The sequence below is a fragment of the Saccopteryx leptura genome, chromosome 1, assembly GCF_036850995.1.
Source record: "Saccopteryx leptura isolate mSacLep1 chromosome 1, mSacLep1_pri_phased_curated, whole genome shotgun sequence".
Taxonomy (NCBI): domain Eukaryota; kingdom Metazoa; phylum Chordata; class Mammalia; order Chiroptera; family Emballonuridae; genus Saccopteryx; species Saccopteryx leptura.
In genome coordinates, this window is record NC_089503.1 from 55122448 (window position 1) to 55140259 (window position 17812).

General features: G+C 38.3%; 1 protein-coding gene and 1 pseudogene across 3 annotated transcripts in view; both read left to right on the forward strand.

Annotated features, from left to right (window-relative positions):
* LOC136394159 (tripartite motif-containing protein 5-like) overlaps nucleotides 1-11110 on the forward strand; it is a 119281-nt gene extending 108171 nt beyond the window's left edge. Inside the window, exons 8-9 of one of the 3 annotated variants that reach the window (XR_010749166.1) lie at nucleotides 9896-10064; nucleotides 10860-11110. Coding sequence is in view for 2 of the 3 variants with exons in the window: in XM_066366928.1 (XP_066223025.1) it covers nucleotides 588-724 (137 nt within the window). In the remaining variant the exon portion in view is untranslated. Of the gene's footprint in view, nucleotides 1-587; nucleotides 2108-9895 lie in introns of those variants that run through there. The other 2 variants (XM_066366936.1, XM_066366928.1) reach the window with 2 other exon arrangements.
* On the forward strand, nucleotides 3103-5304 carry LOC136388814 (tripartite motif-containing protein 5-like; annotated as a pseudogene).
* Nucleotides 11111-17812: the final 6702 nt, after the last annotated feature.

Sequence of the window (17812 nt, forward strand, 5' to 3'; positions counted from 1 at the left end):
TCTCCTCCACATGACCTATGAACCTCTAAGTAGCAATCATGCCTTCTTGTATTTCTGGGGCCCCATGACTGTGTTGAGCTATCAGTAAAACAGATGTGTATCCACAGGGGAAATTTGGTTGGGCTCACGACATTAGGAAATTTCAAACTGTAAGACCAACCAAAGACAATATGTGGGTATTTAGGGCCATCATCCAATGGTGATTATAAGTTTCTTTATTTGGGGACCTGAGATCTTCATTAGAATAAATATATGGTCTATAGTCATCAATACGGGATCTAAGTGACCTTTCATTTTGCTTAAGGATTCTGTGTAGTCTTTATCCTGACTGCTAATCTCTGTATGCTCCCCAAACATACATTTGTTCTACATCTCAACATCCACAGCCTGGACTTCCCTCTGCTGTGTTACATACCCTCCCAGTACTGCTAACTCATTGTATCCTTGGGGTGAGCTGTGGATGATCATTTTTCTTAGTGTTGTTTAATCACTGTGTTACCACTATGTGCCACCGTCTTTGAATAAACACCACCATCATTTCCAGTTTGACATTAACATTTGTTTGACCCAAAAATATTTGTTTCCAGGTCACTTGGTTTATCTGGGGTACAGGACAGGAGACACAGGACTCGGCATTCCAACATTGGCTGCCTCTAGTGAGCTCTCAGTGATGACATTTACACTGGTACTTGAAGTCTGTTATCAATGTCATCTTTGCTTTTGAAGAAGCCTAACCCAGTATATAAGTATGAAACATCATAGATTATTTAGCCTAGAGGTACAAAGCACTGATTACTTTGTGAAAGCCCATGAACACAGCTGCAGGGCCTAATCAAGACACAGCTGTTTGTAAAAGTCACAATCACCTTTTGAAATTTGAAGTGTAAAGTACTTGCTAGCATCTGTGGTCCTTAATAAGCCCTCCTAGTCCAAATGCACTTTTCACTTCAGGCCATTTATATAATATTATAGGATTCTTTTAAAAAAATAAAACATAAAAATAAAAGTGAGACTACCCTATATTCATAAGAAGAAGGAGACCAGGTTTGATAACATTTTGTTCCCAGATAGCTAATCTAACCACCAGTCTTCACAATTAGCCTCACCCTGTGTCTCACTCCCATCCCCTGCTCTCTGTTTCCTTCATCTCCTTCTCCTGAAAGCTTCATTATCTCTCTCCTGTGTGCCTGTGTATCCATCCCACTCATCTTCCCAATTCCCCACTGGATCCATCAAACATACCACCACCTAAGGCAGGGGTCCCCAAACTTTTTACACAGGGGGCCAGTTCACTATCCCTCAGACTGTTGGAGGGCCAGACTATAAAAAAAACTATGAACAAATCCCTATGCACACTGCACATATCTTATTTTAAAGTAAAAAAACAAAACGGGAACAAATACAATATTTAAAATAAAGAACAAGTAAATTTAAATCAACAAACTCACCAGTATTTCAATGGGAACTATGCTCCTCTCACTGACCACCAATGAAAGAAGTGCTCCTTCTGGAAGTGCGGCAGGGGCCGGATAAATGGCCTCAGGGGGCCGCATGCAGCCCGCGGGCCGTTAGTTTGGGGACCCCTGACCTAAGGGATAATTTCTTCTGCTCTTGGAAAAGAGGCCTTAAATGTTACATGATTGGGGAGATGCCATGTGTCAGGTCACTGCAGGCTCATGTGAGACCAAAGAGCCTAGCAGTTTTCTGCACCCAGCCACACCAGCATTTTCAAACTCAGACACATTGGTGTGTCTTTAATGAACAGGTCACTTTCATTACCTAGTACATGATTTTCTCTCCCATATGCCATATTTTCATCTCTTTGGCTTTCAGTTCAATTCCTTTTTTTCAAGTTGTAATTGCTGGAAAACCATTTATCTGCCCCCATTATCTGAATCTCCAAAAAATGCATGCCTCTCTAGTAGTTTTTTCACATCTTCTTGTTTGTAACATGTATATGGCTGATTATTTCATTTCATTTCCAAGTAAGTGCCAGGGTCATAGTGGTTTAAACTCTCTCTTTAAACTCATTATTGTGTTTATGTATATTAGTTTCATTAGTGTGTAATATATAGTTATTAAAATTTTGTTGAATGATCTTATATAAAATTGAAAACTTTTTCAATTGTTTTCCTACATTTTTTTAGTGTATGTGACATATGTGATCCTGTGATACTATCTCCCTTCTCACCACCCACATACACAAAATTCAGCTCCTATCAATGTTTTTCGCATTATTACAGACCAATGTGAAATTTCATTATTTGTCAACACAGGAATCCTAGACCGTTTTAAGTTATTTCAATTGTCTTTCATTAACTCTGTAGGGTAGTAACAGAACATTACAGGTTGTCCCTGTATGCATTGGGTTAATTTCCACCCTGTGTAATGAAGATAAATGACCTTTGTAAGCCACTGTTTCTATGTACATTCTGAAAGATGGTTTGCTCTTGACATGTATACAAACACATTGTCACATTATTTTATGATAATAAGAGAAATAATTTCAAATATACAGAAAATGATGGCAATGCTTACAATGCAAATATGTAAGTCAGAGCAGGTCTTTCTTAAATGAACATGTAAGGAGAGAGTCATCTGAAGGAGAGAGTTATCTGAAAGGCAGCATTGCATACTGAGAGAAGTGCAGGTATAACAACCCAGACGCATAAGTGGCTTGGTGTTTTTTTCACTGAGGATGTGTATTTTGGCATGGGAAGTGGAAGCTGGAGAGATGGTAGATCACACAGAGTCTTGGTAGAAAGGCCTCAGCTCATCTTTCTGCTCAGTAAAGTGAAAGACTGTAACAACTATTACACAGAAAATATAATACTTAAATTTGTCATGTCATATGAATAAAAAGTATTTAAAATTGTTATGAAAAGTTCCTCTACCAGACAGCGAACTACTTTACTTGTTTCTCTACCTTTTATTTTCTTGTCCTTCAATATTGCTTCTTGCCTTTTTCCTGATTTCAACATAGTTAATATCATTTTATGCCTCTCTTTCTGTGCTGCCTCCCTTTAACCTTTTCAATGAAGCAGGAATTTGTAAGCACGAGATCCTCAAATCAGAACAGGTAAAAGTGGGGTAGCCACTGCGATGGATTCAGTAATCCTGAACAACATAATGGATGAGGTTACCTACCCCATCTGCCTGGAGCTCCTGACAGAAGCCCTGAGCCTGGACTGTGAGCACAGCTTCTGTCAAACCTGCATCACTGCAAACAACAAGGAGTTCACAATTGGCTAAGAAGTAGAGAGCAGCTGCCCTGTGTGCTGAATTATTTACCAGCTTGAAAACCTGTGACCTAACCGGCATGTGGCCAACATAGTAGAGGAGTTTATGGAGGTCAAACTGAGCCCAGAGGAGAAGCAAAAGAGAACTAGATCCCTGTGTGCACCATGGAGAGAAATTCCTGCTCTTCTGTAAGGAGGATGGGAGGTAAATTTGCTGGCTTTGTGAGTGGTCTCAAGAGTGTGATCACCATACATTCCTCATGGAGTAGGTTGCCCAGGAGTACAAGGTAACAGAGCAGGATGGGGGAAAGACAGGGCAGAAAATGAAACTTGATAGGGAATCTCCACTTTGCATATGACATGAGGTATCTTGCCACCATATCCCTGAGGCCTGTGATCACTTTTCTTTCCATGCTCATCTTCAAGGTCTGAATGACATTTCTGTGCATTTCATACAATTATAAAATGATGAGAAGACTCTAAAGCAGGAGTAGATATTTTTATGCCTTGTGCTAATAGGTATTGGTTTGATGTCCAAGCAAGTGGTCATTTCCCTTTGGGACAGGAGAGGTAACTGGGCAGCTGGGTGGATCAAGACCCAAGTTATTTCCTTACTACAGGATCATGTTTCTTCTTATAAGACACAAACAATCAGTCTTCTGTTGACATGGAGTGATCACCTCTATATTCTGAACTTTAAAAAACATATTAACCACATCAGATTTCCTTCAAGACAGAGATTTGCATGGTTCCTGGTGTGATTCCTCTGTCACAGGAGAAGCTCCAGGCAGCTCTGGACAGGCTGAGGGCAGACCAACAGAAAGCTGAGACATTAAGATCTGAAATCAGAGAGGAGAGGACTTTCTGGAAGGCAGAAGACTCTTTCTGAAGGAATCTGGGCAGGACCATGGGCTTTAGTCACTCTGGAATTCCCTTCAATCTTGTTCCCTGACAGTCCCTATGTCCCTAGTCCTTGATTCATCATTCTTTATTGTCTTCTTTATAGGGATGAGGCTGAACATTAACATGTGAAAATTAACACAGATATTTCTAGTTTAGATATTCTCATCAAGAGACTCTGGTGAGAATGGCTAGTGAATTCTGTGTTCATTTCTCTCATTATTTTGAGCCTTTAACTCTTTCAAGGGAAGCCTATTGCCAGTGGCTCATGGATATGTCCCTGGCTTTCAATGCTAGAAAGAGCGTGTGTGTAAGAGGGGATCAGGTGTAATGAAGTGAAGTGTGACTCTTCTGGGCATCTGTGTGAGAGCAGAGCCATATCAGGTGTCCCTTTTTTGTTCAGGGTTGGCCGCAACAATACAGACTTGAGGTCATTATTTTGGAATGTGATGGAGAAAAAATAATAGGAAAAGTCAGCTTCCCCAAGAACTGCTCTTCTGGTGTATCTCCCTTCACTGGGAGAACTTCCAACTCAAATACTTGTTTTTCTGGCTCCCAATTTCTGCCAGCCTGAGTTCCTCACACTCTTTCTCATTCTTGAAGAATCAAGTACAAAAGCAAAGACAGTGTCAGGATTGTTTTAAAAAACAGAGAGGTATCCTGGACAGTGAGGAGCAGAAAGATCTGCAAAAGCTGGAGAGCTGGAGTGACATAGTTTGTGATACCTGAAAAAAGATGATCAAGAGCTGGTCCAGCAGAGCCAGTTGATGAGAGATCTCATCTCGAATCTAGAGCATCGGTTGCAGGGATCGACAGTGGAGATGCTGCAGGTAGGACTTGAGAAGAAGGTCCAGCATCAGAACTTGAGGAAAAGGAAGACTAAGTTTTCTTCTCTGCTGTGTGGCTGTGCTGTTTCTGGTGGTGACTCTGAGGTTCCTTTGTTCTTGTGGAAATCCTTCTTTGCATTTCTTTTATTAGTTATTGAAATAATTGAATACATAAATTACCAGAAAATTTATTGTTTTAATTAATGTATTTATTTCAGTTTAAAATTTGTTTGTAGAGTGATGATCCATTGTGTCGAATAATATCTATAGGCTTCTATATCTGTGATTTAGCCTAGAATATTTTAGACACCTCTTTTTGAACCTAGAATTTGGGTTTATTTTCCCCAAAGATTGAGTTCAGTTTTTTTTCTTTCTATTACTTTTTCTTAATTGTGAAATATTGGTGTTATTCTTTTTTTTTTTTTTTTGTATTTTTCTGAAGCTGGAAATGGGGAGAGACAGTCAGACAGACTCCCGCATGCGCCTGACTGGGATCCACCCGGCACGCCCACCATGGGCGATGCTCTGCCCACCAGGGGGTGATGCTCTGCCGCTACCAGAGCCACTCCAGCGCCTGGGGCAGAGGCCAAGGAGCCATCCCCAGCGCCCGGGCTATCTTTGCTACAATGGAGCCTTGGCTGCGGGAGGGGAAGAGAGAGACAGAGAGGAAGGAACGGGGGGGGGGGGGGTGTGGAGAAGCAAATGGGTGCTTCTCCTATGTGCCCTGGCCGGGAATCGAACCCGGGTTCCCCACATGCCAGGCCGACGCTCTACCACTGAGCCAACCGGCCAGGGACTATTCTTTATTCAATAGATTCACCAGTGAAATCATCTCTCTCTGGGTCTTTCTCTTTGAAAGGGTTTAAAATATATATATTTTTGCTTGTACTGGATATTCTTAGTTTTATTTTTTTGTACACTTTGTGAGTTAGTTTTTGGTAATGGACATCTTTTTAGAAATTTTTCTATTCTAAATTGTCAGATTTTTATATAAAATTAGTCTTTATAATCCCTTAAAATCTTTCATTTCTACAGCATTCACAGTAGTGTCCTCAATTTTATTTCTGATTTTGGTTATTTATGTGTGTGTGTTTTTGGTTAATTTAGTTATTTTTATTAATCTCATTGATTTTTTCAAGAATAAATATTATTGTTTTATTGGTATATCTATTTTTAACCTTCCCATATTATTGATTTCCACTATTAATTTTACAGTCTCTTGTGTATTTCTATATACACATGTGTACACCAGTATGTGTTATTGTGTGTATTGTATTTAATTTGTTGGTATTTTTCTAGTTTCTTAAAGTGGTATATAGATGAATGATTTTACACTGTCTTTTCTGTTATCATTTTAATGTACAAATGAATTGTTTAGCTGTGTTCCATATTTTTGAATTATTTATTTTCATTCAATTAATCTTATTTCCAAATGTCCTTTGGGATTTGTTGTTGTTGTTAATCTTTTAGTTATTTGAAACTGTAATATATACAAAATACTAAGTGATATATTTTCTCTTGCTATGCATTTTTATTACTTTCTGATCAGAAAACATGTGTTTTATTATTTTAGTATTTTAAATGTATTGATACTTGCTTTATAGCCTAAAATATTGAATGGCCAGGGATTTTTATATGAATTCAAAAAGATTGCATTATGCATTAATTGGTTGAAGGGGTCTAGAGATGCCATTGGGTTTATCTGGTTTATTATGTTGTTCATGTGTTCTACATTCTTGATGATATTCTTATTCATATTTTTTTCTCTTTCTTTTTTCCTTTTTCTTAAGTCTCTTTAACATTTCTTCTATCACTGGTTTGGTGGTAATGAATTCTAAGCCTTTCTTTATCTGGGAAGCTCTTTATGCCTCCTTCAATTCTAAATGATAGGCTCACTAGGTAGACTAATCTAGGTTTTAGGTACTTGCTTTTCGTTACTTTGAAAATGTCATGCCAATCTCTTCTGGGCTACAAAGATTCCATTGAGAAATCAGCTGATAATCTTGTTGGAACTTCTTTAGAGGTAACTAACTTCTCTTACTACTTTTTTAATGCTTTCTATCTTCTTTTTTATTTTTAATGTCTCGCTGTTGAAGTTCTCACTGAGATCATCTATTCTTCCCCTAAGTTCATTGAGCATTCTTATAAACTGTATTTAGAATTCCACTGACCAGTTGGTTGCACAGTAGATAGAGCATCAGCCTGGGACACTAAGGACCCCAGTTCAAAACCCAGATGTCATCAGTTGAAGTTTGGGTTCCACAGGCTTGAGCATGGGCTCACCAATTTGAGCACGGGGTAGCAAGATTGAGTGTGGGATCATAGACATGACCTTATGGTACTTATCTTAAACCCAAAGATCAATGGCTTGAAGCCCAAAGTCGCTGGCTTGAGCCCAAGGTCACTGGCTTGAGCAAGGGGTCACTGGCTAAGTTGAAGGCCCCTTGTCAAGATACATATTAGAAAGTAGTCAATGAACAATTAGGGTGCCAAAACTATGAATTGATGCTTCTCATCTCTCTCCATTTCTGTCTGTCCCCCCCTCTCAAAAAAAATAATAATAGCAATAATAATAATAAAATAAAAAAAAGAGAAAAATAGAATTCTGCATCTGGTAGATTTCTTATTCTATTTTGTTTGTTTGTTTTAAATAATGCCCTGATCTTCTACTTGGCACATATGTCTTTGTCTCTTCATTTTGTCTGCCTTGTTTGTTTATTTCTATGGGTTAGGTATACTTGTCACATCTTCCAGTCTAAGCAGAGTGGCCTCATATAGTAAGTGTCCTTAGAAGCTCAGTGGTGCCCTAATCACCTGAGCCAGGTTCTCCAGAAATGTCCCTTGTGTGGATTGTGTGTACTCTCCTATTGTATTTGGGTTTTGATTGCTGTTGATATGCTGGTAAGTGGAATTGACCCTCAGACCTAGTGCCTGTGAAGAATGTCATTGACTATTGTGAACAAGCTATTGTATAGGGGCTGATTCCATGGAGCAGGATTCACATTAATGAATCTCTTGTGCCTGCTGGTTCCACCTTTTGTGTGTATTATTTGTGGTACTAATTGGGTGGTTCTCTGGTATGGCCTGAAACTGGCCACCAAGTATTTTGTTTTTGGGACACCTTGGGAAGGGTTTCAGAGCAGGCTAAGGTCAGCCACTTTCTGTGTCTGGGGATACAACACCTGGTAGGAGCTACAAAGTGATCTGAGTTTGGTGATTGTCTGCACTGGTCTTGGAGCTGCCTTGTAGATGCTATGCTATTAACCAAGTTCAAATGCCCCTACTGCCAGTAAGGTCAGCCATTGCTGATTTGGGGTCTGTGCACATTTAAAAGACTTGAGGAAAACCAGCAATGTAAGCTGGCAGGTCAGTGGCTTTTGTGGCTTAACCTCTAGAAGAAATTGGATCAGAGACTTGAATTAGGTGGGTTAGGGTTTCAGAGAATCACCAAGGTGGGCAAGAGTGGTATTAGTTTTGTCATTGACCTGTGTCTACAGGCTATACAGGGGTAGGGTTCAATAAGAAAACAGTGCCACCTACTGGCATTTTTAGTCCTAGGAAGACGAACCCCTCCAGGCTTCAAACTGAAGGGAGATAATTCAGTTTCTCCTTGTATGTCCCTGGCATTGGCAAGCTTCTGTGTTTTCTGTGGAGCTTAAAACAAGTGTTTATTGGTGAGTGACTCATTGCTAAGGTTATTTAAGAGGACACATGGGTCTGCAGCAACCTTTCATCTCACCTAAACGGAGTCCCTGCTGATTTTCACAGCCAGATATTGTGAAGACTCCTCCTCCCTGCACTGGTAGACTGGTAGATTTCTCTTCCCTACTCCTGGTTTTGGAGCTTGGTGTGGGGCTGGGACTGCTCATTTCTCAGATGAAACTTCTTCAGCCAAGATATTTGCCTCATTTTTTTAACCTCTTCATCTGGAAGTTGGGCCAGTCCCTTTCATCCCTGCCCCTCTCACCAGTCTCCAGCTGACTTCTTTACATCATTAGTTATAGGAATCAGCTTATCTTTAGTTAAGCTTATATTCTTGTGATTTTTAAGGGTAACTATTACATAATTTATAATTCTTATGTGATTGTGGGAAGGAGATGAGCACAGTGTTTACCTACTCCATCATTTTGACCAGAATTCTATCTTTTTTCTTTGTTATATTTGTCTCTTTAAATCCAAAATTTGTCTTTTGTAGCTAGAAATAATTGAAGGCCCTGGCCAGCTGGCTCAGTAGATAGAGAGTTGGCCAGACAGGGGGAAGTCCTGGGTTTGATCCCCTATCATGATCATATGAGAAGCGACCATCTGTTTCTCTTAACCTCTCTCTCCTCCATCATTCTCTCTTCCCCTCTAGCAGCCAGTGGCTTGACTGGTTCAACTACCAGCCCCAGGAACTAAGGATTACTGCGTTTGTTCAAGTGTCAGCCTCAGATGCTGAGAATAGCTCGGTTGATTCGATCATCGGCAGCAGATGAGGGTTGCAGGGTATATCCTAGTCAGGGTACATGTGGGAGTCTGTCTCTATATCTCCCCTCCTCTCATTTAAAAAAATTAAGAATATTTTAAATTTAGTCCAACAATCTCTGCTTTTTAATTGGTTAAATAACACAATTATATTTAAAATAATTGTTGTTATAACTCTATTATTTTATATTGTTATTTGCTTCTATATATTGTATATGAAAATAAATTTTTATTGTTCTCTTTCTCATTGACTAGCTTCTTTTGAGTTAAGCAGATATTTCTAGAATAAATCCTTTTTACTCTTTTCTATTTTTGTGGTGATTGCTCTTCTAATTATAGTATGCATACTGTGTTATCATTATCTACTTCAAATTGATACTAAATTAATTACAGTTAAATATGAATACTTGCTTCCAACATTGCTTTATATTATTCCAGCAATAACGCAGTGATGTTTTAATACAGGTGCCTGATCCAATGCAGGACAAAGATTTATTTAAGATAACTTAAAAAACAAGCTTTTTTCCTGGAATTGATCTGAATAGATTCATATTTTCTTCATGAACTGAAGATAAAGTCAATATAGGGGGAATAAATGGAATTTGGAGAATGACATATGCCAAGCATGAAGAAGGTACTTGAACTTCAAACTTAGGCTTTGATTAAAGTTACAACTGTCACCCAAATTTCTCTTCTCTACTTCATTATATTTTAATTGTATTTTGTTTTATCTAACAAAAGGGACCTAACACAGGGACCAAAGCAATTTTTGTTTGCATGTGTAGACCCTGTGGGTGGCCTAGCTTTGTGTATCATGAAAAAGTTAGTCTTAGATAAAAGAAACCAAATATTCAGAAAATAAACTAAAAAAATACATAGGAATAAATTTAATAAAAAATGAAAAGGATCTATATACTGAAAACTACAAAGCATTATTAAATAAAATTGAAAAAAACTCAATAAGGGGTTAATATCCAAAATATATTAAAGCTCACGAAGCTCAGCAACAAACAAGCAAATAATCCAATTAAAAATGGGGAGAGTACCCGAATAGACCCTTCCCCCAAAAAGACATAAAAATAGTCATCAGGTATATGAAAAGATGTTCATCTTCGCTAGCTATTCTAGAAATGTAAATCAAAGCTACAATGATATACCATCTCACACTTATTAGATTAGCTATTATCAACCATACAGGTAATAACAAGCATTGGAGAGGCTGTGGAGAAAAAGGAACCCTCATTCACTGCTGGTGGGAATGCAAATTAGTACAACCATTATGGAAGAAAGTATGGTGATTCCTAAAAATTAAAAATAGAACTACCATATAACCCAGCAATCCTTCTACTGGGTATCTACCCCCAAAGCTCAAAAATATTGGTACATAAAGACACATGCATTCCCATGTTCATCACAGCATTATTCACAGTGGCCAAGACATGGAAACAACCGAAGTGTCCCTCGATAGAGGAATGTATAAAGAAGATGTGGTACATATATACACTGGAATACTACTCAGCCATAAGAAATGACATAGTGCCATTTATGACAACATGCATGGATCTTAAGAACATTATACTGAGTTAAATAAGTAAATCAGAAAAAGCTAAGAACTGTATGATTTCACACACAGGTGAGATATAAAACTGAGACTCATGTACCTAGATAAAAGTGAAGTGGTTACCTGAGGGAGGGAAATGTGGGGGAGGGGGTGTCAGGTATCATGTAAAGAGGGACAAATATAAAGTGATGGAAAATGATTTACTTTGGGTGATGGGTATACAACATAATCAACTCTTCAAATGCTATAAAAATGTTTACCTGAAACCTATGTGCTTTTATTGATCAATGTCACTCTGTTAAATTTAGCTATCTAAATAAAACACTGGACTTAAAAAAAAATTATACCTGACATCCAAATTTCTTTTCTCTACTTCATCATCTTTTAGGTTTTGTTGTTGTTTTTGTTGTTGTTGTTGTTATATACAACAGAAGGAATACCTAATACAGAGACCAAAGCTTTTTTTTTTTTCATTTGTAGTCCCTGTGGTTGACCTAGCTTTTTGTATCATGGAAGAAGTTAATCTGAGAGAGAAGAGACACAATTTATTGGTACACACCTGTTCAAACAAATAACTTTCTTATGATAAAGCAGTTCTGATGACTAAAAACTGAACTAAGTCAGTTAAGAGAATTCAGTCTCTAAGCCTGATAGAGACTGAAATTTAGGTAAATATTGTAGTGTTTGGACAGTTACCTAGTGGATATTGGTAACATGGACAAAGCATATAAGAGAGGAGATAATTTGGTTAGTGAAGAGTAAGGTATATATAAGACAACCTATTATTGGTTCCTGTGACTTATTTTTTAGGGAGTATATGCCCGAATCCAAAGTGATCCTGCCTGGTCTCAACCACCAGGGTTACATGTGCTCATTTATTGCTTCCTGTGTATGCCCTGACCAAGGATAGAACCTATGACCTCAGCTGACTGGGACAATTCTTTATGCACTGAGCCACCTGGCCAGATATCATTAGATTTTTAAGGGACAGCACCAATGAAATTTAGTAAAAACAACAACAAAATATGCATATGCATTGTGAGGTGGCATTTGCTGGGCTTAGGAGCAATGAAAGAGCTTCTCGGAAGGGATAGTTGACACAGTTTGGGACATGATACTTTTGAAGTTAAAGTGAATATATAGGCATCTACTCAATTCCAACAGAAACAACCTCAAGCAATTCTTCAAAGGGAATAGCATGCAAGATTCCTGCCTGGGTAGAGACAGATCCAACCCACTTTTCTGTTTTTCAGATTAAAAAAATTTTTTTTCAATGATTGAGAGAGAGAGAAAGGAAAGAAAGAGTGAGTCAAAAAGAGGGGGGCAGAGAGAGAGGGGCACACATATGCAAAGGACCACATACGCACAGGTGCATCAGCTCACATGCCAGTGCAAAACCAAAAATGCACCCTGAGGCTGTGCTAACTCACAGGCATGGGCAGGGTTAAAATAAGTTTCTTTATATACTTCCCTTGAAAATAAGATGAGAGGGAGTCTAAGTCCCTCGGGCCATCACTACCTACCTCTTTCCCACATTGAGCCATGACCAGAAAAACAAACAACCAAAAAATGAGCCAGAAATCAACCTGCCCAGCAGTCCCTTCGTTTGCCCTCCACTCATCTCTATATTTGTTGTGTCTGACCCTCTTTCAGAGTCGCTGTGTGTTGGTCAGCACAATCTGTCTTCTTTCTCTTTGGCCTTACCCCAAGGTTAGGTGAATCCTGGTTCATTGGAGGGCCAAGGTTGAGATTCAGATTTGGAGAGCATGGGGGAAGGGAATGAAAAGCTCTAGTCTCCATTTTCTAGGAGCCATGGATGAAACACACTGACTTTCTTTCCTGAGCAACTCCTAACTATAACACTGGGGAACAAAATTTTTGTTGCATCCACAAAAAACACTAGTTCTTACCTAATTAAAGTGTGCTGATCTCAAATCTGACATTAGTTTTTCTCTGTAAGCTACAGTTTTTGCAATTCAAGATTTTAGGTTTTCATCTTACTGTAAAATATTCAACATTTACTTTAACATAATGAAGTAGAATGTCTTCTTGGGCATCATCTTTGTGAAAATATAATAATTTATATAATGCAGTAAATACACTAATACACTAAAAGATATGATTGCATCAGAATTTGTCTACAATTTTGAAATAGAACATATTAAAACACTTATTTTAATCATAAAATTTGCACAAAACTTAGTTAAATTCTATTCAGGCAAAAATTTGCATTTGTAGCTCTTGCATTTGTGTCCTTGTTGAGGACAATCTTGTTTGGTGCTCTAGCAGTAGTCTGACATCATATTTCTGTCCCATCACCCTTGATAATGCTCTTCCATCGTCTTTAGATCTTGATGAAAGTGTTCTCCCTGCTCATCACTAACAGCTCCAAGATTTTCGGGAAACTTATCAAGGTGACTGTTCAGGAAGTGAATCTTAACACTCGTGTTACATCCAATGTTGCAAAAAGCAAACAGCATCCTTTGAACCAGAAGTTCATAATTTTCTGTTTTTTTTTGTTGCCAAGGAAGTTCTTTGTAACTGCAACAAAAGACTGCCATGCTGCTCTCTCCTCCTTATTCATCTTCCTGGAAAATTCTTTCACATATGAAGGTTCAAATTTGAGGTTTATCGAATATACCTGCTTTTATTTTCTCAAAAGACAAGGTAGGAAAAGCAGAAATAATATGTTAAAAGCATTTACTTTCTCTATTCAAAGCCTGAACAAACTGCTTCATTAAGTCAAGTTTGATGTGAAGTGAGGGGAAAATTATATTGTCTCAATTAACTACAGGTTCATTCACAATATTTTGCATCCCTACTTCCAGAGCTTCACGTTCTGGCCTCTTCTTCTGTGTCCAGTGTTTCTCCTGAGCTCAGCTGTCCCACAATCACAGAAAGCAAGGATACTTTGTGAAACCTCTCTGTTGTCCTAGCAGAAAATTTATCATTTTAAGATGCACACAAATGATCCAGTTATGCTCCTCATACTTCAGAAAGTTGAGGACAATTTTTATGTCACTATAATCTTCTCGCAGATGAGTTGAATAACCAATTGGAACCACTGCATAAACATTACTGTTGCGCAGGAGAACACATTTCAGACTCCGTTTAGAGCTGTCATGAAATAGCCGCCATTCTGTTGGACTGTAAGTGGTAACACCTAGCTGGCTGAGAAGACTACTGATATCATGACAGTAAAAAATGTGTTTATCTTCAGAAAAAAGTCCACAAAAATTTATTCACGCTTCCTGAAATGGGATACTTTAGCTGACCGGTGAAGTACATTCTTCTCTTGAAGTCTGGCAGCTAATATCTCAGCTGCTTTCTTTGATAGGCCCAAATCTCTTACTAAGTCATTCAATTCGAGTTGGCTAAACTGCTGAGGGGTTGTTGACTGCTTGGCATCAGAAGAAGACCCTACAGATTCTACAACCATTTCCTCATGCATCTTATCAAAATACACTTGATCACCATGTTCACTTTCTTTGTCCTTAGAAGAAATAAAACCATTGAAAACTGGAACCAGGAGTGTCTCAGAGTGTGGGATAGATCATAATGCTGAAAGAATATTAGGATATGCAATCATATGCCATTTTTCTCTTGCCGATGCCCTTTGTATGGATCAGACAGAAATAACAGTCACTGCTGTGGTCCTTAGGTTCACACCAAACCATGGGAATACCAAAAGGCATTCCTTTGCATTTTCCTTTTGTCCAGTCACAAAGCATTTCCTCAGGGCCCATAAATGTAGTTGTTTTTAAAGGTAAAAAATTATTATCTGATAAAAACACCTTCTTATTTTGTTTTAAGATTGAATCATGGCTTCTTCAAGTAAGCGTAAATGTAAGAATCGTCCTGACACCTTTTGTTATATGTATGGCTGTTTACACACTTCAACATCAAAGGTGAGATATTTTATCATTTGTGATACATGCATATATTGCTTATTTTCAAGTTCTCCTTAGTGATCAAGACAAGAATTGAGCTCCTCATATTATGTGTCATAATTATGAGGAAACCGGCTTGCGGGGGACCCGGGTTCGATTCCTGACCAGGGCACATAGGAGAAGCGCCCATTTGCTTCTCCATCCCCCCCCTCCTTCCTCTCTATCTCTCTCTTTCCCTCCCGCAGCCAAGGCTCCATTGGAGCAAAGATGGCCCGGGCACTAGGGATGGCTCCTTGGCCTCTGCCCCAGGCGCTAGAGTGGCTCTGGTCACGGCAGAGCGACGCCCAGGAGAGGCAGAGCATCGCCCCCTGGTGGGCAGAGCATCACCCCTGGTGGGCGTGCCGGGTGGATCCCCGTCGGGGCGCATGCAGGAGTCTGTCTGACTGTCTCTCCCCGTTTCCAGCTTCAGAACAATACAACAAACAAACAAACCAAAAAAAACAAACAAACAAAAAAACCCAACTACATTTATGTAAAAGTGATGTTTGTAAAACATTAATTGCCTTGTGGTTATGTTCAATCCAAGAGTCATTGCCCTTTAACTCCAATTTAAAAACCAATGCATGCCATTAACTGTAACAAAAGAGAAATTAAAATTGCATAAAAATTGGAACATCCACCAGAAAATGGATTTCAGATTTGGAATCAGTGATGCAGATTTATATAGAAAAGTTCTAAAACCCCATGCAACAGAAAATGGAAAAAAAAATTGTTCCCCAGTATAATTCAAGGTCATGGTCATGATCTCCAGTGCTTGCATATATACTCCATCAAATGGGCCCTAACAGATTAGAATAAATGGACAATTATGTATTTTTGTTAAAAATGGCCATTGTAAGCAGTGTTCAGGCAATTTCTGTATCGGACATGTGACAAGAACCCACAGCATTAACACAAAGAATGGAATTAAGTGTGTGAGTTTGTGTAATGCTCTTGTTAGTTTTTATGTATCTGGCTATTGTGCTTCTCTTTTTTACTCTGTGATCTACCTGCTAGTAATAATACCAATGATACAAAATATAATCTAATAAAAAGAGCAAAACTTTTACATGCTAATTATGTGCCAGGTACTACACTAAAGAGTGATTTTGAGGAGTACTTTATATTACTTTAATGATTACTAAAATTACAGATATTAGATCCTTTTGAAAAATGAGGAACTCAAGGATCATACAGTTCAAGTTAGCTTGCACAAGTTCACAAAGTGGTTAAATTATGGAACTGGGATAAAAATGCCTACTCTTCTGGCTACAGAGCACATACTCTGTGTCCATATTTTATTAAGATGTTATGGGAATTTCTGTGTATATGTACCATAATGACATTTAATAAAAACAATACTATTTACTTTATATCATCTAATACCTATTTTATATTTATATTTCTCCCAGTTGCACATTACTTATCTTTCACACCTGGTTTGTTTAATCAGAATCTAGTCAATAGTTACATTTGGTTGTTCATTCTCTTAAAATTATTTTTATGTACAAAGGTATTTTTCTCCTTAAAGCCCTCTTTTTCTAAATGTCATTAACATATTGCAAAAAGCAGACTATTTTGTAGATTGCCCCACATTGTGAATTTGTTGAATAACAAGCCTCAGAGTTTCTTTAGGTGTGTCCATGTGTGTTTATAAATGCTTTTGAATGAATGAACATCTGTTTGAGTGCATGAAACTATAAAAGCTTGAGAAGAGCTTTTTTCACATGTGTATAAATAAAAGGTAACCTCAGAAAAGCTAGAAGAGCTGTGATTCAAAACATAGGACTTTAAGGGGCTAATGTCATGTATTGTTGGAGCACATGAGCAGCACAGAAGAGAAGTTTGAACATGAAGGCTGAACAACCTGCTCAGATCTCTGTTGTCTGCAATAGATGAGCTCTAGGTCCGCAGAGGACAAAAGAACCAAGATAAAGCTAAAAGGGGGAACACAGATACTCAGCAGATGAGGGCTGGACTACCTGGCTCACTGTCTGAACTCTGGATTGTGTTTTCATGTGAGTTATGAAGACCATATTAGTTATGAAGTCCCAATAGAGGAGAGTATGAGTTATTATAAGAAAAGTATTTTTATTTTCTTATAATAATTCAAACTCAGGTCAGAAAAAAAGACTGAAATCCTGTTTCTCATTGGGCAAAAGAAGAAGACAGGAGAAAATTAGTATTGGTCTGGGAGATGGAAAGTATGATAAGCTGGGCTAAATAATGAGACAAAAAGTGGGAGTAGATACAGGGTTGAAGGTGAGATATGTCTTTATCAGGTTTGGAACCTGAGGTGCATGACCATCACATGCTTTCTCTTAGTTCTGATCTTGGGAGTCCCTGGTCTTACTATGTGGTTGGTTTTCTGTAGATTACATAAGCATTCTATGTAAACACATTACTGGAGAAGGAAGAAGGTATTGGAACCTAGTCTTTAGAGATATTCCCTTGCCCAGAAGGGGTGGTTCAGTAGATGGAGTATCATCCCAGCATTGCAGGTTTGTTCCATGATAGAGCACTGATTTGAAGCAATAAATGAGTTCACAACTAAATGGAACAGCTAAGTGAAACAATGATTTGATGCTTCTTGCTGTCTCTCTTCTTTTCTCCTTTCTTTCTCCCTTTTTCTCTCATTCTTCTCTCTCAAAACCATGGGAAAACTATTACAAAAGAAAAAATTCTCTGAGCAAAAGTTTTAGAAAGTTGTAAAGCAGTGTTAAAATCCAAAATCCAATTATAAAACAATTTGTTTATATTTTCATTGGTGTGTGTGCAGTACATGTGTGTGTCTGGTGTGTGCATATGTGTGAATGGGTGAATGTGTGCATACATGTGTGTGTGAGAGAGATAGAAATAAAGAGAGAGGAAGGAAAGTTTATTTCTGTGTAA